The sequence below is a fragment of the Podarcis bocagei genome, assembly GCF_964188305.1.
Source record: "Podarcis bocagei genome assembly, chromosome: 16".
Classification (NCBI taxonomy): Eukaryota; Metazoa; Chordata; class Lepidosauria; order Squamata; family Lacertidae; genus Podarcis; species Podarcis bocagei.
Window position 1 is genome coordinate 33499762 of NC_138142.1, and position 22837 is coordinate 33522598.

The following is a 22837-nucleotide window of genomic DNA, read 5'->3' on the forward strand; positions in this document are numbered from 1 at the left end:
TATAGCACTCTTATATCATGGCTTCTTCCCCCAAAGAATCCTGGGAGCAGTAATTTGTTAAGGGTTTTGACCTTCCAGAGCTACTGTACTCAGCACACTTAAACTACAGTTCCAAGGTTTTCCCATGACATTTTAAAGTGGAATAATAGTGCTTTAACTGTATGGTGTGGATGTGACCTGAAAGAATGGGGCAAAGTTGACTACCAGAGAAGCAGGAAAGAGAAAACCAGGTACAGTAAGGAGCTTTCATTTTTTTATTATTATGTTTTCTACAGCAACATCATTAAATACAGAGCAAAATTTGCCCCATCCCATTTATTCCCTTCATCTCAGCCCATCCCACCCCAGAGCAGCTATCAGGCTATCCACCCCCACCCCCCTCACTCGATGTTAAGTCGCTCTGGGCCCTGCCCATTTGTATGTACTTTCCTGAAAGAGAGGGATACAGTCAGGTGAGAGGGCCTGGTTGTATTATTGTCTTTTTTTGTTGGTTTAAATAACATTTTCTCGCTTAAATACTGAGCTAAGAGAGCAACTAATGAAGAGGCAAATTAAAGTCGCCAGCTTTAAACTGCAAGGACCCCCCACCCATGCTTTTTAATAGCTGTGCAGGAAGGAGCAACGCCAACTGAGTTTGCCTCCCGACCGAGGCAGAATGGAGAATTTGCAACCACTGAAATGCTCACCTCTTAAAACAGCTACTAAAAGGCACACAGATCCTTGGCCTAGAAACTCTAGGATAGCAGCAGACTCAAAGGAGAAAGCTCTCCTGGAGGGGTGGGTCAATTTAGAACAGAAGTGGTGATCTCCCCCCAAGCACTGCTGGACTCCCAATTCCCCATCAGCAAGTCCAATGGTCAGGGCTGATTGGGGTTGAAGTCCAACGTCACATGGAGGGGGCAAGCTTGGCTGCCACTGAGAGAATGGCTCAAATTCCTTACTCTTCCGCCACACATGCCAGGTTGCAGCTGCAGCTTAAAACCTTCACCAGGAAATAAGGCAGCTCCACTTATAGTGCTTACAGGTCTTAACGTGATTTTTAATAAGGTCACACGATAGAGTGAGGGGTTGGGCTAATATTTTCCAGCACTGATTTATGGGGATTATTACAAGGAAGAACTTTAATTTCCACCGTCCATCACCCATACCTTCATGCTCCCAATGCCATACTCCTCCCAGCAGACGGGAAATGCCTGGAATCCAAAGTCCCCTACACTGCACTCCCGTGCATCGGTCTGATAGAAACAGAGACAAATATTCCAGGAAATTTGTTGTCCAGTGTAGAATGACCCAGAAAGTGCAACGTCCAGCGCTGAAGGCCAGCCATTCCTGCTTCACAATGCCTTGCTATTGCTCAGTCCAGAAGGAAGGGGAAACAGCAAATGCCATGTGGTCAAGTTTTGTTGATAGAAGAGAGTGGGTGGTAGTTTTGCTAGCGTGACAGCACCAGCATCCATGACACAGGAAACTGTGGAGCTAGATTCCACAGCTGCCTTCTTCCCCTGGCCCTAAACTATTTTAGGGGGGGTTGGAGAGGGAAAGGGCAAAACTGGCAACAGCTGTTCTGTGCACAAATGACACAGCCCCGACCCAGCAAAACAACTATGGAAAGTCAAAGAATTCTTAAGAGGCTGCTGTACACAGGCAGAGTAGAGACTGGGGAGGTTGGGTAGAGAAGAAGAGAAGAGGAAAAAATGGGGGAGAAGAAGTGCATAAGGGGGGGTTGGGACTTTGAAAAGGAACAGTGATTCCCTGAGGCCAAAACAAGAATGCAAAGCAAAGAGATGGGGAGAAGACCATAGCGGGAAAAGAAAAGAGAGACTTCACATGGCAAAGGGTGACTGTAGATGCCCTGGGAACTGCAATTCTTCCTCTTCTGGGGACAAACAAATCAAATTGAATTGTTAGGTAATTCAGCCCAGGCACAGTTCTCTCAGAGGTTTGCTACAGTAGGGCGTAGCATTGCTTATTTAGGAGCACTGTAAGAAGCCTCTCTCTGCCCACTCATTTTTTTTTTGGGGGGGGGGTTCTGAAAGACACAGATTCCTCCTCCCCACCAAAAGAGATACATTCTTAGCATTCACAGGAAGGGGGCACTTGAAAAACATATAGTGCATACAGTATATGCATGAGGAGTGCAGCCTAGGGGTTCCTTGGCGCAGGTGGGATCACCTTATCCTTTACAAGAAGCTAAACTGCTGGCAGAGGAGATGGACAGATGGCAGAGTTAAGAGCCACACCCACCCTAGCAAACTACAGTTTCTTTTCCAGTAGCAAAGTACAACAACGAGGGTGACAGCAGCATGCTGCAGTGGAGAGGAAGACATAGGCTGTGTGTGTGTGTGTGTGCATGCGTGAGTGCATGCACACGTGTGAGAAAGTGTGTGAGAAAGTGCACACTGCTCCACACAGGGCAAATTGTGACGGGACATCCCTGTACAAGGGGGTGGGCGATTCTTCTGCTGCTAGACATGGGGGCAAGTGGTCACAGGCAGAGCAGCACAGAGAGAGAGAGAGAGAGAGAGAGAGAGAGAGAGAGAAGGCAGAAGGTCGGACGTGGCCCAGGTCTTCAACAATGCAACGTAGGTGCAGGCCAAGCTGATCCTCACGCCAGCAGAGAGTTCCGCCGAGAGAGGTCTACGTTGCTGGCGCTAAGGCCACGGCTGTCAGATAGACTACTGGATGCCTGGAAAAGGGAAAGGGAGACAATGGTCAACATGTCAGAGCAGGGATGGGGGACCTTTTTCAGCCAGAGGGCTGCACTGCCTTGTGGGCAACCATTCATGGGGACAACACCACATGCCAGTGGTGGGGAGGGCCAGGGGCAAAAGTGGGTGGAGCTATGGGTGCAAGGCATACTTTTGTAGAATAGGCCAGCCACTCAAAAGCCAGGGCTTTATAAACATCTTCCCTGACCCTTGGCTATGCTGACTGAGGCTAATGGGGGTTGTATTCCCACATCTGGAGAACACTACATTGGCTACCTCTGCCTTGAAGGCTCCCAAAGATTTAAAGCAGGGGTCAGCAAACTTTTTCAGCAGGGGGCTGGTCCACTGTCCCTCAGACCTTGTGGGGGACCAGACTATATTTTGAAGGGGGGTGGGAAATGAACAAATTCCTATGCCCCACAAATAACCCAGAGATGCATTTTAAATAAAAGGACACATTCTACTCATGTAAAAACATACTGATTCCTCGACCGTCTGCAGGCCAGATTTAGAAGGCGATTGGGCCGGATCTGGCCCCTGGGCCTTAGTTTGCCTACCCATGTTCTAAAGCACCCAGTCTTGGGTGGATGAGTCTGTTTGCTGTGCCTCTGCATGATCTTTTGATCTGAATGTGCCTTCTCCCTATCAGCCTCTGCTAGGGGTGGACAATTCTGTGGCGCATCTGCACTGAGTTTCATTACAGAGATGCAACATAAATTACCGGTACTATCCCTTGTATATGAGGTTGCCTGGTGTGCTTCTGGATGGGTCCCTGCTCTGCCCTTTCAATCAGGGCTTTGGAAGTGGTTGGGAAAGAACATCCTGTGATGTCACAGTAACCATACATCCTTCCCCTACCCAACAGAGAAACAACTCAGAAGGGAGAGAGGGGCAGGCTGGGTTTTGCAGTCTGTGTGTATACCTGGCTTGCCTCCTCTTCCACGCTCTTGTTGAGGAAGTTGAGAGAACTGGCCCGCTTCATCCTGCAGGGAGACAAAAAATAAGTGCCAAAGGAGTTAGGCGCTTTGGTCACCGATCTATGGCCTTCTCTAGGGTTTCAGGCATGTGATATTCCCAGGCCTGCCTGAAGATACCAGGGATTGAACCTGGGACATTCTGCATGCAAGGCAGTTGAGACACAGCCCCTTTTGATATTCACTAAGGGTGTTGTGGGTTTCTCCAGAGAAAAGCAGCTAGCTATATACTGCTGAAACAATAATAAAAAATATTGGGCTGGCTAGACCTTGGGTCTGCAGCACATCCTGCCCACCCCAGGTCCCAAAGCAGAGCCACTAGACGGAAGACTTACCCTGGGTTCCGGGGCTCCTGCGGGCTGCTCCCCTGCAGCTTCTTCACTAGCATCTCGCTGCTTCGTCGCAGGGCGTCACGCAGCTTCCCAAAGGAGCCGCTGCGTCGCAAGGCTCCGGAGCCAGCCTGGGAAGGCGGGGAGAAAAGAAGAAAAGGGATCAGCACCAAATGTCTAAATCAGCATCCTGTTCCCAGAGAGGCCAACCACATTCCTTGAAGGGAAGCCTAAACACAGGGCCCATGGGCCAAAGACTCCCCACACCTTGTTGGATAGGATTGCACTGAAGTGTCCTCCATTTTAGGATTAATTTGTAAAGTTTTGCTGCTTCTTACCCCGGACCACTCAGCCGCTCTGTCTTCCGGGTCAATCCCGTTTTCACACTTGTTGGAGCTGAGGACCCCCTCGCAGTTTGATCGGTGCTCGGAGCGGTTCCCATCCTTCAGTAGTTCTACAACCTTGCTCTGGTTAATAGCGTCCATGCCCTAGTTGGAATACAGAGATTATCTACTGGGGCATCCAAGAGCTAGATGGCCTATTTAAGCCAGCATGGGGGAGCAGAATTTTTTTAATATCCCCCAGCACACATTTCCATCCCACTGCTGGAACAACACTGCCTATCCTCAGGGGCAGTGTGTGTGAAACGGTAAGTGCTGTTTTGCCTTGCTTCTGCTGCCACTGCCTGCTCTGTCGCCACTGCACACCCTGCCGCATCAAAATAGCACCACCATCAGCGCTGATTTGGGGAGAGATCTCACCCAAAATCACTCGAGATCTTGCGGAGCACACAAGATCTCGAATGAGTTTGGGTGAGATCTCATTCCAAATAGCTGTGATCTTGCCCCAAATCAGAGAGCATTGTTGGCTGCCCACTCTCCACCTTAGAGCAGATTTATGCCACAAGGTGCCATAGGAAGGCACTGGACATAGTAAAAGATCCATCGCATCCTGGTCACTGTCTCTTCGAGCTCTTGCCGTCGGGACGGAGATACAGGTCGATGAAGACAAGAACGAGCCGTCTTAAGAACAGCTTCTTCTCCAGAGCGATCTCAGCCCTGAATGGGAAGCCCGGACTTTGAATGTCATCTAATCTCCCTTGCTGTATTATACTGTATTGTTTAATTAGTGTTTTTATGGAGCAGTCAAGTAATTTCGTTGTCCACGATGGGGGCAATGACAAGATAGATATTATTAATTATTATTATTATTATTATTATTATTATTACTGATGGCGGCAGGGCACCTGGGGGTTTTCTTCTGTCTGAGGCAGCGGCCTCACCCTGCCTAACAGCTGGGCAGGTTCTGCCTATCCTTCTACCGACAACCACCATGATGCAGCACTTGCCTGCTTGCGGGTTTTCTGGGCACACTCCTCCAGCGTCTCTGCAGCCTCCAATTTTCCCTGGCGCCGGTAGAGAGCACCCAAGCTTTTCAGAGTCGTGTTGACTGTGGGGCTGTGGGTGGAAAGGAGAATGCAAAGACAGATAGGTCAAGAGCGTTCTTTGTACCCCTTGCACTTTTGCTGTCCTCTTAAGGAACTTTTCACAAAATAAAGTTTCCATTAAATGGTCAAATTTGTGTCTTTAAAAAAAAATATTCAATCAATTGTCATTTATGCATCTTATAACTGTTCTAACATAATTACTGTTAGAACTGTTCTAACATAATTACAGTTAAAGCTACTGTGTTAAGACAGACACACTGGGCTAAAATATCGTCTCAATTTAAACCACTGGATTGCTTTGCCCAGCAATAGGTCACCAATGCTGTTCCCACACTTTGCTCCAGCCTTTTCTCTGCATTACTGCTGCCAATACTGTTGTACTTGTGTTGGTTCTTTTATGCAGAAACTATCTTAAATGATAAGCTGTAGAAGCCACCTGTTAGATCACACAGTTAAGTACCAGTTGCTGGAAACCACAGGAACAGCGAGGGCTTCTGTGCTTGGATTCTGCTTACGGGTTTCCCATGGGCATTTCATTGGCCACTGTGAAAGCAGAATACTGGACTAGATGGGCCACTGACCTAATCCAGCAGAGCTCCTCTTATGTACTTAAGTTCACTTGTCTTATCAATGAATCCTAACCATTGTGAAATAAGGAAACTACGTCAGCCTTAACTTGCAGCAGCAGCAATTTCACTCTTCTTCTTCTTAAGCCTCTGGCTTCTCTTTCATTTCAAGCCCCTAGCCCCAACTCAAAGTCAGGAGCAACCTTTTTAAAACCTTCAAAAAAAGAAAAGGGGGGCTACCCCTTACCTGTCCACCTTGCAGGCTTTGTACCAGCTGCCATACTCCCCATAGGGGGCGCTGTCTTTCTCCTTGCGCTTCTCCTAAGGGGGAGGCAAGGTTAAAGGGCAGGGTGTGAGTCAGACGGCTTGGATCCACCCCCAAGGGAAAGTCGGGTTCCCTTCTCCCTCCCAATGCAGAGGTACCTTGCTTTCCTCTCGCTCTTCTGCATGCATCCAGATCGGCTTATTCTCTCCTACAAAGAACGGTGGTTGGGGGAAGAACAGAAAAGAACTTACAGCAGTGAAGAACCTGCCTTGAACCAGGGCAGACCATCAGTCCACCTCGTGGGACTCCTCAGGACATTAAAAATATTTCTTGTACATTTGCATAATTATAAATAAAAGTTTGACATAAATTTGTTATAAATAAAACTCGGGGGGGGGTATGAAATATCCACATTTCAACGCACCAACCAATTTGCCAGTCATGCTCTCTCAGCCTAACCCACCTCACAGGGTTGCTGTGAGGAAAAAGGGGGAGAAAGGGGAGAACTGTGTATGCCAGGTTGAGCTCCTTAGAGGAAAAATGGGATAGAAATGTAATAACAACAAAAAAATCATTAAAACCATGTGGGCAAAGGCACAGTGATTTGCCAGCCCTGCCAATCAGCTGATGGTCAGTGCTAGCAAAGGGTATGCTTTTAGAGGTGCCCCTGATCAGTTGATTGATAGCAGCCACAACCCCCATTTTGTCCCAGCTGTGTCTTTTCCTGCCCCACACCTGAAATGCATAAAATAAAAGGAAGCAACCCTTCTCTGTACACATGAGGTCCCACCACCTGTTTCTGCACTCACCATTGACTGAGCCGAACTCTCTCTCGTGTGCTCGGGTCAGGATCTCCTTGTAGAGGGCCTCAGCGTCCTTGTATTTGCCTTGTTTGAGGTAGCAGGAGGCCTGTGGGGGCATATTCTGAGGTCAGAGGAACAGGCTGTGGCAACAGGGATCAGGAAGCATTGATGCCTAGCAAAAGCTGGATGTTACATACACCAGGATTCTCTACTAGCAGCATAACTCTATGAAGTGCTGTCCTTTCTCTTGCAGAGAGAAGAGGTAGACTGCACAGACCATTATTCAACCCAGGTGGTCAATCAGGGGATTAACCTGTCTTCCAGTGGCATGGCCAATGATTGCAAAGTAAAACAGCAGAAAGGCACCAATCAGGAGTAGGCAGGGGAGGAGGATGGAAGGGCTCCAGGGGCACCTGGAAGTTGCCTTCCTGCCTCCCTTCTTCCCCCCGGCACAAAGGCACTGATGTAACTGATGAGCACTGTGCAAATCATGGGCTACAGAAGCTGCCATTGTCTAGAACAGTGTTTCCCAAACGTTTTTGGGCAACGGCACACCTGTTTACCGGAAAAAAATCTCGCGGCACACCACCATTAAAGCCCCGCCCCGTGACGTCAGCGCGCAGCGTCACGCCGGGAGGGACGCACAAAAGTGAAAGTTTTTTCCCTCCCCCTTGCCGGGGTGGGAGGAGGCAGCAGAGCGAGGGACTGAGGGACGGCGGCAGCTGAGGCGGCGGCGGCTGTTGTGGTGGTGGCGGCGATAGCGGGCGGAGGAGGGGGCGGCGGCGGGAGTTGCTGCTGCTGCTGTTGCTGCTGCTGCCCGGACATGCCAGCCTCCTCCTCCTCCGCTGTCTCGCGCTCCTCCCTTTTGCGCGCGCTGCCCCGCCGCTCGGCACCACCACCGCGGAGCCGCCCCCGGCTCGACGCGGATCCTCGCCGCCGCCGCCTCTCGCCGCCCGACTCGCCCGCCTCCCTCCCACGGCACACCAGCCGATGTCTCACGGCACAGTAGTGTGCCGCGGAACACCGGTTGGGAAACACTGGTCTAGAACAGGCTTCCTCAACCTTGGGCCTCCAGATGTTTTTGGCCTACAACTCCCATGATCCCTAGCTAAGCAGGACCAGTGGCCAGGAATGATGGGAACTGTAGTCTCAAAACATCTGGAGGCCCAAGGTTGAGGAAGCCTGGTCTAGAAGACATTGAACTAAAACTCCCATCACCCCCTGCTGGCTGGGATTACTGGGAGTTGTAGTCCAACAACATCCGGAGGGCTGCAGTGCCCCGAGCCCTACAGTAAACATCATACTGTTAAATGTCACAAAGTTAATACGGACTTTAAAGCATTTAATGCAAACTTTATAGCATGCTACCAGTGTTCTTCAGCCTTGGGCCCCCTGTTGTTGGGACTAAAGCTCCCATCATCCCTAAACATTGGCTAAGGTGTCGGGGGATGATGGGAGTTGTAGTCCAACCAAAATCTGGCATGGAAGAAAACTGCTTAGCATAGATTCCACCCCCCCCTTAAACCATCCCCACACCCCCAAAGGTTTCTCTTGGACTTTTCCAATCAGCCCCTCTCACCAGGTTGTTTTTAGTTTTGGCCACATTGGGGTCGTCTGGCCCGAGGCGAGACTCGTAGATCTCCAGGGCGCGGCGGTAGTAGTACTGAACCTCCTCGTACTTGCCCTGGTTCTGGCAAAGGAGAGCCAAGTTGTTGAGCTGCTTGGCCACATCTGGGTGGTACTTCCCCAGCACCTGGGAGGTTGGGAAGAGGAGACACTGATCACTTAAGAAGAAAGAAAGCAAAGTTTGTCCATGCTTCTGCCAAATCCCAGTTCCTAGTGCCGATCGCCCAAACCATCAATTTCACATAGGAAATTACTTTAAACCAGATCAGGCTATTCATCCCATCTGACTGGCAGCAGGGGTTATTCCCTGAAAATGTCACTGAGGATTGAACCTGGGACCTTCTGCATGCAAAGCAGATGCTCTGCCAATGAGATATGGCCACTCTTCCAAACAAGATTCTAGTCCTCAGTGTTTTGAATAAAGGAGGACAGCAGACAATGAAGAGCAGGGTGGGGGTGGGGAAACAGACAGCCTGGAAGAGACGGGGTTAAATAGAAGCAACTTGTTTAACAAGCGCAGTGCATGTATTGCAATTTTTGTCAAGGGAATATGACTTTGAGCAAAAGGGTGGGGATGAAGATCCCTGACAACAGAACAGCAACAAAGGTGTGTGGAGTGGGGAGGATGAAGCCATAGCCCACAGGCAATGGGTCTGCAGGCCAGGGACTTATCAGATCTTCCAGCATTTTGTTTTGTTTAATAGTATTTTTTTTTCATAGTTTGTTTATATCCTGAACATTTTCCCCACGCAGATCAGGGTAACTTGCATCAGAAAATTTTCAGTTTGCATTGGGAAACCATTACGATATCCTAGAAAGTGATCTAATTTACCATGTTCATTTCACTTGAATTTAGTACAAGCTAAAAACAAGGGACGCGGGTGGCGCTGTGGGTTAAAGCCTCAGCACCTAGGACTTGCCAATCGCATGGTCGGCGGTTCGAATCCCCGCGGCGGGGTGTGCTCCCGTCGTTCGGTCCCAGCGCCTGCCAACCTAGCAGTTTGAAAGCACCCTCGGGTGCAAGTAGATAAATAGGGACCGCTTTCTAGCGGGAAGGTAAACGGCATTCTGTGTGCTGCGCTGCCTTGCCAGATGCAGCTTGTCACGCTGGCCACATGACCCGGAAGTGTCATCTCCCAGTGAGATGAGCACACAACCCTAGAGTCTGGCAAGACTGGCCCGTACGGGCAGGGGTACCTTTACCTTTACCTTAAAAACTTGATCACAGAGAAGCTTGCCTTATATTGTGTTCATAGTTAGCATCCATGCATTGTAACAGATGAACTTTGGAAACTGCAAATTTTCTGCAGAAAAAGAAAGCACGGGGGGGGGGGGATATGCCCCAAGTATTGCTGCCTGTAGCGGCCTTCTTTAAGTACCTTCTCTCGGATCTCCAGAGCCCTCTTGCACAGCGGTTCCGCCTCCTTATACTTGCCCCGCTTACCGTACAGCACGGCCAGATTGTTGAGGGTAGCAGCCACCTAAGGATGAAAAGGTACATTGTACAACTCAAAACTCTGGGATATGATTGCTGTGTGAACCTCAGAACTCTACTTCAAAACAGGTTATCACAGCAGGCTAGCAGATTCAGAATCAAAGGTGATCCATTAAAGAAAAAGGAGGCGAAGAGAAGATCTAAGGTGCTAGTCCTCATCGTTATCGAGGGGGAGGGGGAACCTCAAGCATCCAAATGGTTTCTGCTAGAGGCTCTGAAATGATTTATTTATTTAATAAAATTTATACACTGCTTGATTGTCTTAAAAAAAGACCTCAAAGTGGTTTGCAAAAAACCAGGGTGCTTACAGCAGGGTGGTCCTTTCCCAAGGTCTTCTCCCGAATGGCCAAGGCATCATTGAGAAGATGAGCAGCCTCCTTGTACTTATTTTGGTCCCTAGCAGGAAGAAAAATAAGTTATTATTTTGGCCAGAGAGAATTCCAAAGCAAGGAGTGCCTATTACCAGTTTAGGCTGGTGCACCAACTATGCCCTTTCCTGGACAGAGGTAGCTTAGCCACTGAGATTCAATGCGTTAGGAACCTCATGACTGGACTACTGTAATGAGCTCTATGCGGGGCTTCCCATGAGATTGGTCCGGAAGCTGCAGTTGGTGCAGAAGGTTGTGGCCAGGGAGCTGAGTGACTTTCCCTGACCCATAAGACTGGGCCCATTTTTATGTAACTGAATGCTCTGAATTTTTGTTTCATTTGTTTTTAATATGCTTTTACACGTCTTTAAACTGCTGTTTTATTGGTTTCAGGTTGTACTTTTGTTCTGATTATATTTTTCATTTTTATACTGTACAAATTAAAAATATATACAGTATATGATGCTGTTTACAAATGCTATTAAGAACATAAAATAAATTATAAAAGCCCACATCTGAATGTACAGTACAAAAAAGGCATGGGGTACAGTCCTTTCTAGGCTGCACGATGTCAGGCTAGGGGGTAGCTTCTGATCACGTCTGAATACTGTTCTCCAAGGAACTTGGAAAGCTAGTCATCTTCCTGGCAAGCTAACCTTCCAAATACACGGAGCTTTTCTGAGTTTCTATTCTTTCAGCATAAGAGAGCCTGCAAATAAGCAATTCAGTAACAGCAGCCTAAAGTGATACAGTCTCAGCAGGGCAGCTCCACATGCTTTCTCTGCATGTCCAAGTTAGATCTAAGGTCAAAAAGCAGTCCCCTGCCCTCAGCCCGTCAGCCAAGCCTCACACCTGTAAACCAGAGCAAGAATATTCAGCATGGTAGCCACATCGGGGTGGTCATGTCCTGAGGTCTTCTCAAGATCCTCCAGTGCTTGCTTGCAGAGCGGTACAGCCACCTCGTAGCGCCCCTGGGAAGCATATTGGATCACCAGGTTGTGGAGTGTCCGCAGCCGTGCCGGAATCTCATAGCCACCATGTTGGGCTGCTGCGTCTCCACTACCATGCGTCTGCCCTGGAGAAATACATTGGCATCATCAAAGGAGGTGGGATCTGCTGCCCACACCCTCCACAAAGCAGTTCTTCAGTATGCTATACATACACACTCAAAGCAGGTGTATATGCACATGCAAACACAAACACCTACACACACTTAAAATGAATAGGCAGCAGGCTCAGGACAGAGAGCTAGTAGACTTCTCCACATAATGCGCCATCATCCTATGGAATTTATATGATCACAGTGTTTCATGGCTGGAATTAAGAGCTACGTGAGGGAAGAGAAGTCAGCCTAAGAATATGGTAAATGCCTGAGTTTGTATATTCTCCTCTCCCCTCCCCTCCCCTCCCCCCCTTTTCACTTTGTGTCGGGTCTTTGAACGTTGTACACATGAGGGGCAGGGATTGTCTTGTTTGCTACTGATATGTAAACTGCTCTAGCAGCCTTTTCAGATGAAGAGCAGGGCAAAACAGCTTTCAAATAAATAAATAAATGATCATTCCTTTCTTCTGTCACGAGTATATTAGCCAACCTATCTGTGGTTGAGATATTGAAAAGTATTTATGTTTGCTAGACATGGGGTGATGCCCAACTAAGTTTTACTCAGAGTAGACCTACTGGAATTAACAGGCCTAAGTTAGTCATGTCCATTAATTTCAATGGGTCTACCCCAAGCAGGACTAGCACTGCCTACAACCCTGAACATTTTTAGTTTCCTCAAATTTTGGTGGAATTCCAACAACTTTAGGGTTTGCCCATGTCTTGTACTTTTTACTCCAGTACCTGTGATCATCTAACTTGAGAGGGGGGGGGGCTCCTGACCTTCTAGATGTTCCCTCCTTCCCATCACCTTGCTGGATAGGGCTGATGGAAGCCAGGAGTGCAGCAACATCTAAAAGGCCACAGGTTCCCCATCATTAATCTATTTCCCTGGTGATCTCCTTAGCCGGCAAATCAAGTCATTATTATACAAGATATTTGCTCCTAGGTAAGTATTTCTGGTCTATTGACGTTAACGAAGATGATGACTCTGATACAGAACACTCCTAAACAGAACAATCCTTGCCATTCTAGCTTTAAGGAGCCAGCTTCTAGTCTTCATGCAGTTATTGACAGCCTGGACGGATATGCTACAATCTGAAGGCCACTATCTCTAGTATTCTGACTCCTTGCTGTAAGAACTGACTTGCTGGATCAGAATGGTCTACTTAGCCCAAGGTAGCTCACCTTGTCCCTGGTCATCATCGTTTGGGAACAGATCATCTAAGGAGTCTTTGCCCGTCTCCCCATTCTTCTCATCCTGGGCAGAAAGAAAAAAGACAATCAGGGCTTGAAACTCTCCTACCATTTCGAAGACAAAAGAAAATGGTAAGAATGCCCAGCACCATCCTAATCACCAAAGCTCACATCTCTGATTCAGTCCTTGGGGATTGCCGAACCTGCAGTGTTCCACTCCCAATTTGCTGACATTCATGTATAGCAAGGATGGGGGAACCTTTGGCCCTCTAAATATTACCGGACTACAATTCCCATAATTCTTAATCATTGTCCATGCTGGCTGGGGCTAATGGGAGTCTGACAACATCCAGACAGCTACAGGTTCCTCGACCCCTGATTTAAGGTAGATGCTACTGTTGAGAGGGCTGGAGCGGGACTTCTCTTTACCCATTTTCTCCACTCCATGCCTAATTTTATATACTTCTATTATGTCTTCTCCTAGTCGCCTTTTCTCTAAACTTAAAAAGCCCCGAACGTTGTAGCCTTTTCTCCCAGGGGAGTTGCTCCAACCTGTTGATCATTTCCCGTTGCCATTTCTCTGAACCTTTTCCAGCTCTACAATATTCTTGGTGAGGTGAGCAGAACTGTACACAGATATTGGGCTCTCTCAGGTACAAAGACAGTGGAGGATGAACACAGCCACTGTGACTTTTATTTTATTTTATTTATTAATTAATTACATTTTTATACCACCCTTCATCCAAGGATCACAGGGTGGTTTACAATATAAAAAGACAACAGTACAGAACATAGTAAACAAAAGCAATACTCCCCCCCCCCCGCCAAAGGCCTGGGAGAAGAGGTATAGTTTTGCCTGGTAACCTTATCGTTCACAAATCTGTCTGCCTGTGTTTGTTTCTGCATCCAATTCAAGGTGCTCATATTAATATTTAAAGCCCTACATGACTTAGGCCCCAAATACCTGTAATACCGCCTCCTTCCCTACAGATCTTTCTCGGCTGCTGAGAATGGCAAAGGAGGCCACTTTGGCAATTCCTCTGCCCTCAGGGGTTTAGGCGCCTTTGACACATGAGTTCAGTGGCGTAGCGTGGAGGGTGCAGGGGGGGCCGGCCGCACCGGGCGCAACATCTGGGGGTTAGGGTTAGGGGGCGCAAATCCACGGGTTAGGGGGCGCAAATTACTTGCCTTGCCCCGGGTGCTGACAACCCACGCTACGCCACTGCATGAGTTCTGTGCTTTTAAGACATACCTTATTTGTATAATGTTAAGTTGTTTTAAATTGCTCTTGTGTTTTAGTGCTGCAATCTGCCTTGGGACCTTCGGGCAAAGGGCAGAAAACAAACAACCAATCACCCGCTTTTAAAGCCATCTAGGTTGGTGGACACTGTAAGTGCAGCTCATTCTCTAAATGTGGAGGGTCATGAGTAGGAGAGCGTAGGGTTGAGAGAAATCAGAAGAAGAAAAAGAGAAGGCTCACCGATGGCGAAACATCATCATCAAATTTCTTAATCTGGTTCATGAACTCCAGGTGCTTCTTCTCCTCCTCCAGCTGGGCCACGGACTGCTCGCTCCGCTGTAACTTCTGCTGGGTCCCAGCCAGCTCATCGCGCAGCCACTGGTTCTCCTGCACCAGGCGCCGCACCTGAGCCCGCAGCTTCTGCTTCTCCGACTCCACCGCGCTCAGGTGACTGGAGAGGGCAATGATCACCTGTAACCGGAGACTTGGTGTGAACACAGGCCTGTGAAATTCCAACTAGGAAAGGGGACACGTGTCAAAGCCCCAGGAACCTTTGTGTTAGCGACACTCTGGCCCTCCAGACACTGCTGTGACTCCCATCAACCCCAGTCAGCTCAGCAGGCACCGAGTGATCCAGTCAGTAAGTCACTCAGTTGAAAGTTGGCGTTAACTCTTTACTAGTAAAAACGTGATCTTTGCAGACTTGGCTGAGTGCCAGGCCTAACGAGCGCAGCCATTCATTCCCTCTAGGCCTTACTCCACAAAACTAAAGGTCTCCACCTCCCCACAGCCGTTTAGATCTCCTCCTCTCCAGGGCTTTTTCCAAACAATCAGAGACTGTGCCTGCATACAGCCAACCTCTCCTCCATGCTTTTCATGACTCTTCTGGTTCTGGGAGATCAGGGGGGAGAGGAGCTTGTCACAGCAGGTGGGAGAGACACCTGTGACTCTTCGCCAGCCTGACTTATCTCTGCCTCTTGGCCTCCCTCATCCCACTCTCCTGCTTCAGCTTCTGTCTCTGATTCTGAGCTTCTCTCTGCCACAGACTCTCCCAGCTCACTAAGCCCTGTTACCTCTTCAGCTCCTCTTCCCGGTCCTCTCCCTCTGGCCACTCATCGTTATGCCGCCACCACTTCCCAGGCTCTCAGCCTTCTTCCCCCCAGCTGGTTCCTCCCACCATTTCTCTGCATCCAAACATCCAAAGGGCCCACAGGGTCCCTCATCCCTGAACTAGTGGCTGTTACCTGAGCCTCCCCAAGGCCCAGCTCGATGGCTTCCAGAGATTTGCGCAAGAGGCTGGCCTTCTCCTGGGCAGCGCTTGTTTCATGCTGCTGCTCCAGGCGGTTGACGGTGTCGAGAAGGGCGGCCAGCAGCGAGTGGTGCTCAGTGCGCAGTGTCTCCAGACCTTGCACCACTGCCTTGGTGCCCAACACAATCTCATCCTGGCTCATCTTCTCCAGCTTCTCCTCACGGGGGTACAACATGGTCGCCATCACTGAGCCTTTACAAAGCGAGAGAGAGAAAGAAAAGAATATGGTGGAGAGAGTTGGAATAGGTCCACCAAGCCAGGCTTGTTTTCTTTGTTTTAATAATGATGGCTCTATCACACTCTTCCCCAGAGTAGGTCAAGATAGCACACATGGCCCCTCCTGACAACAATCCTGTGAGGTAGGTTAGACTGAAAAAGGAAGCACAGAAGCATCACACAAGTTGGTTTTTTTTTGTCTTAGAGGAAATACATGACTTTTGCTGGTATACGAGTGCATGTGAACAAGTGAATTTTTATGGATTAAGTAATTATTATTATTATTAATTAAATTTACACCCCACCCTTCCACCCCAAGGAGCCCACGGTGGCAAACAGACAAGCAATAAAACAATGAGAACTTCTTCAAAACAGTTCTAATACAGATGGAAACTGGGATCTTAATCTCTATTTAAAAGGCTTGTTGGAAGGTCATCCCTAGCTAGCAGGATGAGTGGTCAGTGGTGATGATGATGGGAGTTGTAGTCCAAAAACAGCCAAGTTTGGGAAACCCTGCTCTAAAGCATAGGCACATGAGAAAGAACATTACTACCTGCTATTCCCACATGGGGGAGCCACTCGTGCCCTTAGGCAGCAATCCTAAAACATACTTACAAGGGAGCAACTCTACCATCAAACAACCACAGTGGGATTTGACTTCTGGAGTGCAAAGGACTGTGCTCTAAGTGACCCAGATGACACCTGAGCTTTGCATTCCTGCGGCGAGGATGTGGCACAGGGTGGGGTTTAATTTGAGGCCAGGCTGAGCACCAGAACCTGTTAGGTATGCTCGAGTTCAACTTTGGAATGGTTGTAGTTACAACATGGGGGTGTGATAGGAATTTTATGGTTTTAGATATATAGTAATGTTCATAACTGCACATACATAGATCAGCACAGGAACCATTTTGATTCCTAAACTGACCAAATCCTTTCTCTGCAAGGTTAAAAATGGAAAAGCCTCCCCATTGTCTCTTCCTTTAATCTGTGTTTGAATAAGGTGTGAGCCTGTGACCTGGCCCAGGAAATAAGTATTTTAGCACTACAAAAGAATGGCCAGGCTCCCCAGAAAATCCAATCAAGTAACCTGCTAGACAGGAGATAAACAAGGACAAGAGAAAAACAACATTTAAATTTCTGTGATGTAGGTGGGATGTATCTGAGGGGTGGTCTTAGGTTACACCCCTTCTGTGATGTATGCATAATGTTTCTGGGGGTGGTCCTGATCTAGAGAAGGGGAATTTCAAAAGTCTTTATAAGGCCTTGCAGGCCATTGTTCTGGGTCCTCTTCCTCTCCTGCGTGTGAGGGGAGTACCCTGTTGCAACAGATCAATAAAGATCAAGCTTACTAGCTGCTTTGCTTCTCAATATTCTCTGGTTGGCCTCTGTTATTTTCTCCTACCAATAGGGAACCTATGTAAGGACTCTATATGGGCTCTTGGATACCCCATAAGGGAAAAGGGCATATTTTTATTTACAACAGGGGCGATGAGTCACAGCCCCATCATGAATGAGGGAAAAGGTCTGGCAGAAGGTGCAGTTGCCCCCCCCCCCCCAGCATTTCGGGAATCAAAGAACATCAGAGACTGTTGGATCAGGACAATGGCCCATCTAGTCCAGCATCCTGTTCTCACGGTGGCTGCCCAGATGCCTATGGGAAACCTGCAAAGCAGGACCTGAGAACAAGAGCACTCTCTCCTGCAGCTGGTATTCAGAAGAATCACTGCCTTTGACTCTAGCAGGGGTCAGCCAACTTTTTCAGCAGGGGGCCGGTCCACTGTCCCTAAGACCTTGTGGGGGACCAGACTATATTTTGGAAAGAAAAAAAATGAACAAATTCCTATGCCCCACAAATAACCCAGAGATGCATTTTAAATAAAAGCACACATTCTACTCATGTAAAAACACACTGATTCCCGGACCATCCGCAGGCCAGATTTAAAAGGCAATTGGGCTAGATCCGGCCCCCGGGCCTTAGTTTGCCTGCTCATGCTCTAGAGCAGGGGTCAGAAAACTTTTTCAGCAGGGGGCCAGTCCACCGTCCCTCAGACCTTGTGGGGGGCCGGACTATTTTTTTTTTGGGGGGGGGAATGAATTCCTATGCCCCACCAATAACCCAGAGATGCATTTTAAATAAAAGCACACATTCTACTCATGTAAAAACACGTCTGCAGGCCGTATTTAGAAGGCGATTGGGCAGGATCAGGCCCCTGGGCATTAGTTTGCCTACCCATGCTCTAGAGGCAGAGCATAGCCTCCATGGCTAGCAGCCCCTGATAGCCCTCTCCTCCATGAAGTTATCCAATCTTCTTTCAAAGCGACCCAAGTTGGTTGCCATGCCTTCCTCCTGGGGGAGCGAGCACCATAGTTCCACTATGCGCTGCGTGAAAGAGGACTTTCTTTTCCCCCAACTGAACATTCAGCATCATTGGATGTCCACGAATTCTAGTGTTATGACAGAAGGAGAAAAACTTTTCTCCATCTACTTTCTCTACGCCAGGCATGATTTTTCTAAACTTCTATCGTGCCACCTCTTCCTCGGCTTTTTTCTCCAAGCTCAAAACGTCCCAAATGCTGCATCTTTCCTCATAGGGGAGTCACTTCACCCCCCTTGATCTTCTCGGTTGGCCTTTTCTGAACCTTTTCTATTTCTACCATTTTTGAGATGAAGGAAAGGAAAAGCGGGAGCGGCAGGGAGAGAAGAGGGGCAGAGAACCCCCCCCCCTTTTTTTCCTCCTGTCCGGCTGTCATTGCATTTCCCGGCTCCCCCAGTAGGTGGCTGGCTCAGGCCCCGGCAATCGAGACGCAATGCGGCGTGGAGTCCCGTGCCCAGCAAACCAAACTGAAGCCGCAGCGCAATAGGGATGGCTTTAACCTCTCCCACGCAGGATAGAACCAGACACACTTCTTTTCCCTTTAAGTTACCAGACTGCCATTTCTAACAAGTCACTTTGCCCATCTCTACTTGATCTGAAAAAGAGCTGAAACTCAGAAGTCCTTGTATCCAAATGTTGAGAACTGCACTGACCCCTGCCCAAATATGAATGAAGTGTGCTCTGTCGCCCCCCCCCGTCATATCTGTTTATAAAAGGATTTCTCCCTCTCAGTCTACCCTTTTATTTTCAATCTCCTTTCCATTGCCCTTTTAACATTCTCTTTATCAAGAGGAGAGGGGAAAGGATGAATGATGGACTGGTGCAACGTAACATCCCCGCCCCTTGAAATAAAGAAGGAAATGCTTTCAGAATCTTTCAAGGAACTTTGGGCAGTATCTCCCATTTTATAAGATTTGCTATTTACCTAGGGCAGGTACAGAAGCAAAAAAAAAGGAGAGGGGGACACAAGAAATATCCACCCATCCACTCCACATCACAGAGGGCAGGGAAGCTTTGCATATCTGTTCTTTCACACAAACCCACCCACCTCAGTTGTAAGGTATTCTGCAGATTTGATTTTCCACTCTGGGGCTTTTTTTAGGGCAAAAGTAGAGACCTCTGTACTCTTTTCATCTTTAATTTTGTTTAAAGGAAATCCCTCTTTACCAACAAACAAGCATTTCATTTCAAGAAACTGGATAGTCAGGATTTCTGATGAAGATCACAACAAAGAAAAAAAGGAAGACACAAGACTTGAACTTCTGACTTCTGAACAGATGGCCCTTCCTTGCTGTATGATCAGGCTCAAGGTGCACATATATACATATACATACACACATTAGGCCCACACAACTGTAGAGAAGCACCTCCAAAATCAAGTGTAAGATGCAAGGGAGATATAGCCAAGTCCTCAAGACCATTCTATGTGCCTTTTCCAGAATTCTTGGCCTATAAAAACACCTCTTGTCCAGAAACTCTTCCTTTTAGCCTTGGATTATTTCTGGGAATTGGGGGACATGGGACTACTTTGTCGTTCCACCCTCTCAAATTTCTCCCCTTCCACTTGAGTTCTTTCCAGAGCATTGAAATGGTACTGACTCTGAGGCCTTCACAGATTTTTTTTTAAAGAGTTGGGGTTCCACTCCCCCTAACCCAGATTGTTTCTGTCCTCTGATGTTCAAGGGATGATCCTAATTCATTCAATATTATCTGCTTCATCTTCTCCTCATCTCCAGTCAGACTGGGTTGTCTCCTTAGCCTGATCTTCAGGCTGGTAGTCTTCATGAATTATGGGGCTCACCCCTCTCACCTATTCCAACCACCCCTTAAACCTTTAGGAGGATCATCTCATTGATTGAGTTACCTCCTCTATGCCTTTGAGGCATTGCAGAATGCCCTCTAATTTATTGGGGGGGGGTTCAATCCTCCTGCTTTCCCCCCTTTCTTTTCCCAACTTCTTAACCAACCCACCATGCCTCCTTTTCTCTCAGCCGTCTTTGCCCAACCAGTTAGCAACATGCCTCCTTCCTCCTCTGCAGGCCTTGACTGTGCTCCTTCAAGGTACATCAAGTCTCTCCTCTCTTTGATCATACTGAAGGTAGGGTACTACCTTAACCTCTACCTTAACTTTGTGGAGATCCTAATAATGCCTCCCACCTTCTTATAGTAAGGCAGGAAGGAGGGCGATTCCCTTCTCCATCACCTCCCTAGACACCTGTCTCACATTTTGAAAGGGAACTCCTTGTTCTTTTGTTTATTTTTATTTAGGAGTATTTATACCTGCCTACTAACCAAAGTTCCCAAGGTGGTTTATATTATATATTTTTTAAAAATTAAAATAGACGGCGATACAAGAGTCACTACAGCAGAGCAATGATGTATACAAGTCTCCATTCCTCTTCTCTGGTGGCCCAGCAAATGCCCTTCTGCAGGTAGATCTCCTGCTATTCAAATATTTTCTCACCTTCACACATCACCTATATAACACCCCCCCTCTCCTGGGAGCCTCCATCTCTTCTTTCTGGGATAAAAGTTTCTGAAACTCCACCATCTTAAAGGGGATTCTCTACTTCAACTCCAGAAGCATTTTCATCCATGATTACTTTGTGGCTGGGGGAGGGGGGGAGAAGAGTGCCACACTTTATGTCCGTCACCCTTTCCTTGAAGGGGGTTGTCTCAAATCAACCCATAAGGTATCCACACTCCCCCCCCCCCGAAGATACACACAATACATTAGGTCCCATATTTTGGACACTCTGCAGCCCCTTGCTACAATAGTGCCCCTCCACTCTCTTTTTATCAAGAGAACTCTAATAACTTCTATCTCCCTCTACTCTATTCCTGCTCGCTGAAGATTTGCAAAAGCCTCTTCCGACATTTCAGTGTTTATGAGGGTCCCCTCTTCTACCTACCCAACTACCTTCCTTTTGGGGAATAATTGTCTCCTTTTCTCAGGTACCTCTTGTCTTGAGAGGACTCACATCTTGACCAACTCCTCGTCCAGCTGGTGGAAGGAGCCCCTTTTGGTTTAGAGAGGCCCTCATCATTTTAAAAGTGTCTAATTAGCTCCCCCCCAACTTCTGAATACCCAACCCTGTATTTTTTTTTGCTGTGTGGGGGAATCCCTTACAAAGCTCCCCTATAACCACATTCCTCATTCTTGTGGCTTGGGAAAACTCATCCCTCCATTTAAGGAGGTTTTGTCCTTGCCAACCCCATCCCACCCCCCCCATCTTTTTGGAAATACAAAGGAACATCTATCTTAGGTCCCTCTCTTTCGTCTGGGATAACTCATCCCCCCCACTCATAATGTGTGTTTCTGCGGGCACCTTTATGAAATTGGTGGGGGTCTCCTCTGCCTGCCCCATTGGGCTTCTTGAGAAGCCCTTATAACAAGCCGAAGGAACTCGCCCACCAGTTGGAGGAAGATTTGAGAAGGAAGGACCACAATTTACTTATGGGGGGTAGCAACACCATACATTCCTCTGCTGTGGGAATTCACTCACCCACCTGGCCGCCCCCTCATCTCCATCTTCTCCAAGGGGCAGTTTTTGCTCAAGTATCCCACCAGCCACCCCGCATTTCATCCTGGGGGGGGGGGTGCTGTCTGACAGACCACTTCTCACTTATACGCTGGGCAGCCACCCTCCCTCCTTTTCACCCTAAGCGGTGGAGGGGGGGTCATGCAGAGAACCCCCCCTGTTTCCACCCTATTGGCGTAGAGGGGGGAAGGCTTTTACGTGGCAGAAGGGAGATTCCCTGCCCAACCAGCCACTCGGGTAGCTTTTTGCTTGGGGGGGGACACACAAGACGACTCGACGAAGGACCACCCACCCACCCCTCATTTTCATCCTATAGGGGGATTTTACTTGGGGGGGGAGGACGACTCCTTACCTGACCCCCCTCCCCTCACTTACTCTCGGCGCGAACACCCACCCCCTCGTTTCCGCCATATATGGGGGGCTCTGCCGATCGAGGAGGCCCACCGCCCACCGGCTCAGCACCACCGCCGACACGACACGACGCAACGCACCTGCGCGCGCCTCCCTCGTCCTCGCCGCCGCCGCTTCTGCTCTTTCTCCAGCCACCGGCGGCCTCACATCCTTCCCGGCAGGCACTGCGGCACCGGCAGCCGCGCGGCCCCGCCCCAAAACAATCGCCTTAAAGGGGAGGGGGCAACCTGGCCGGCCGGGAAAAGAGTGCCGGAGGACAAATCAGGAGGAGCGCCGCCGCCGGTCCTGCCTTCCCGCCTTAAAGGGGATGGGAAGGATGCCTTGGGTTCTCTTTCCGAAGTTGTTACCTGTTTACTTGGTGCTTTCCCTTTTGTATCTTTAATAAGTAAGTCCTGGCACGTGTTTTTATATGTCAGTAAAGGCTGCCGGGTGGGGCGACGGGCCCCTCCACCTGGAGGGGTGATCCCCCCCCCTTTGTTAAATGAGCGGGAAACGGTGCGTGTTTACGAAGAAAAGTCCCGCTGTGTTTAAAGGGGCGGGGGAGCTCTCGTTTTATTTATTCGCTATATTTTATGGTTATCGCCTCATACCAGGCGCCTCTGGAGCAACAACAACAAAATGCAAACAGAACACAATTCGCAAATTAATTCTTAAAACGGTGAGCCAACCCGGCCGCAGGGCGATCCTATCCTAGGCGAGTTTGCTCCGAAACAAATCTTCGTGTGCGATGCGGTTTATAGTGCGGTGCATAGATCGCCTCCTCCTCCATAGATCGCGTGCAAAAAGGTCTCCTCCCAAATCTCTTTTTTAGGGGGAAAGGAGCCTTTTCTTCCCTTTGGCTGCGTTGAGGGGAGGACTCTTACTCTG

General features: G+C 48.6%; 1 protein-coding gene across 3 annotated transcripts; it reads right to left on the reverse strand.

Annotated features, from left to right (window-relative positions):
• Nucleotides 1–240: 240 nt before the first annotated feature.
• On the reverse strand, nt 241–22169 carry KLC2 (kinesin light chain 2). 3 transcript variants are annotated; one of them, XM_081173312.1, is made up of 16 exons: nt 22051–22169; nt 15362–15618; nt 14358–14588; nt 12869–12941; nt 11434–11656; nt 10522–10609; nt 10098–10199; nt 8672–8845; nt 7099–7198; nt 6448–6497; nt 6272–6345; nt 5360–5468; nt 4350–4499; nt 4018–4142; nt 3631–3691; nt 241–2686 (listed from the first exon to the last, which is right to left on the reverse strand). In XM_081173312.1, the coding sequence occupies exons 2-16, from the start codon at nt 15608–15610 to the stop codon at nt 2606–2608; spliced, it is 1890 nt and encodes a 629-aa protein (XP_081029438.1). In that variant the 5' UTR covers nt 15611–15618; nt 22051–22169; the 3' UTR covers nt 241–2605. The 3 variants fall into 3 exon arrangements, with proteins under 3 accessions (XP_081029438.1, XP_081029440.1, XP_081029439.1); XM_081173314.1 differs by having other exon boundaries at nt 15362–15612; nt 22051–22154; XM_081173313.1 differs by lacking the exon at nt 22051–22169 and adding an exon at nt 21954–22025.
• Nucleotides 22170–22837: the final 668 nt, after the last annotated feature.

What these genes read in the sequence shown, in the direction of transcription:
- KLC2 (XM_081173312.1), bottom strand. Translation starts at nt 15,610, where the DNA reads ATGGCGACCATGTTGTACCCCCGTGAGGAGAAGCTGGAGAAGATGAGC. An exon ending in ATGATGATGTTTCGCCATCG is followed by an intron (nt 12,942 to 14,357) that starts GTGAGCCTTCTC and finishes CTTTCTGCCCAG; the next exon opens with GATGAGAAGAATGGGGAGAC. An exon ending in CCAAAACTAAAAACAACCTG is followed by an intron (nt 7,199 to 8,671) that starts GTGAGAGGGGCT and finishes ATGCCCCCACAG; the next exon opens with GCCTCCTGCTACCTCAAACA.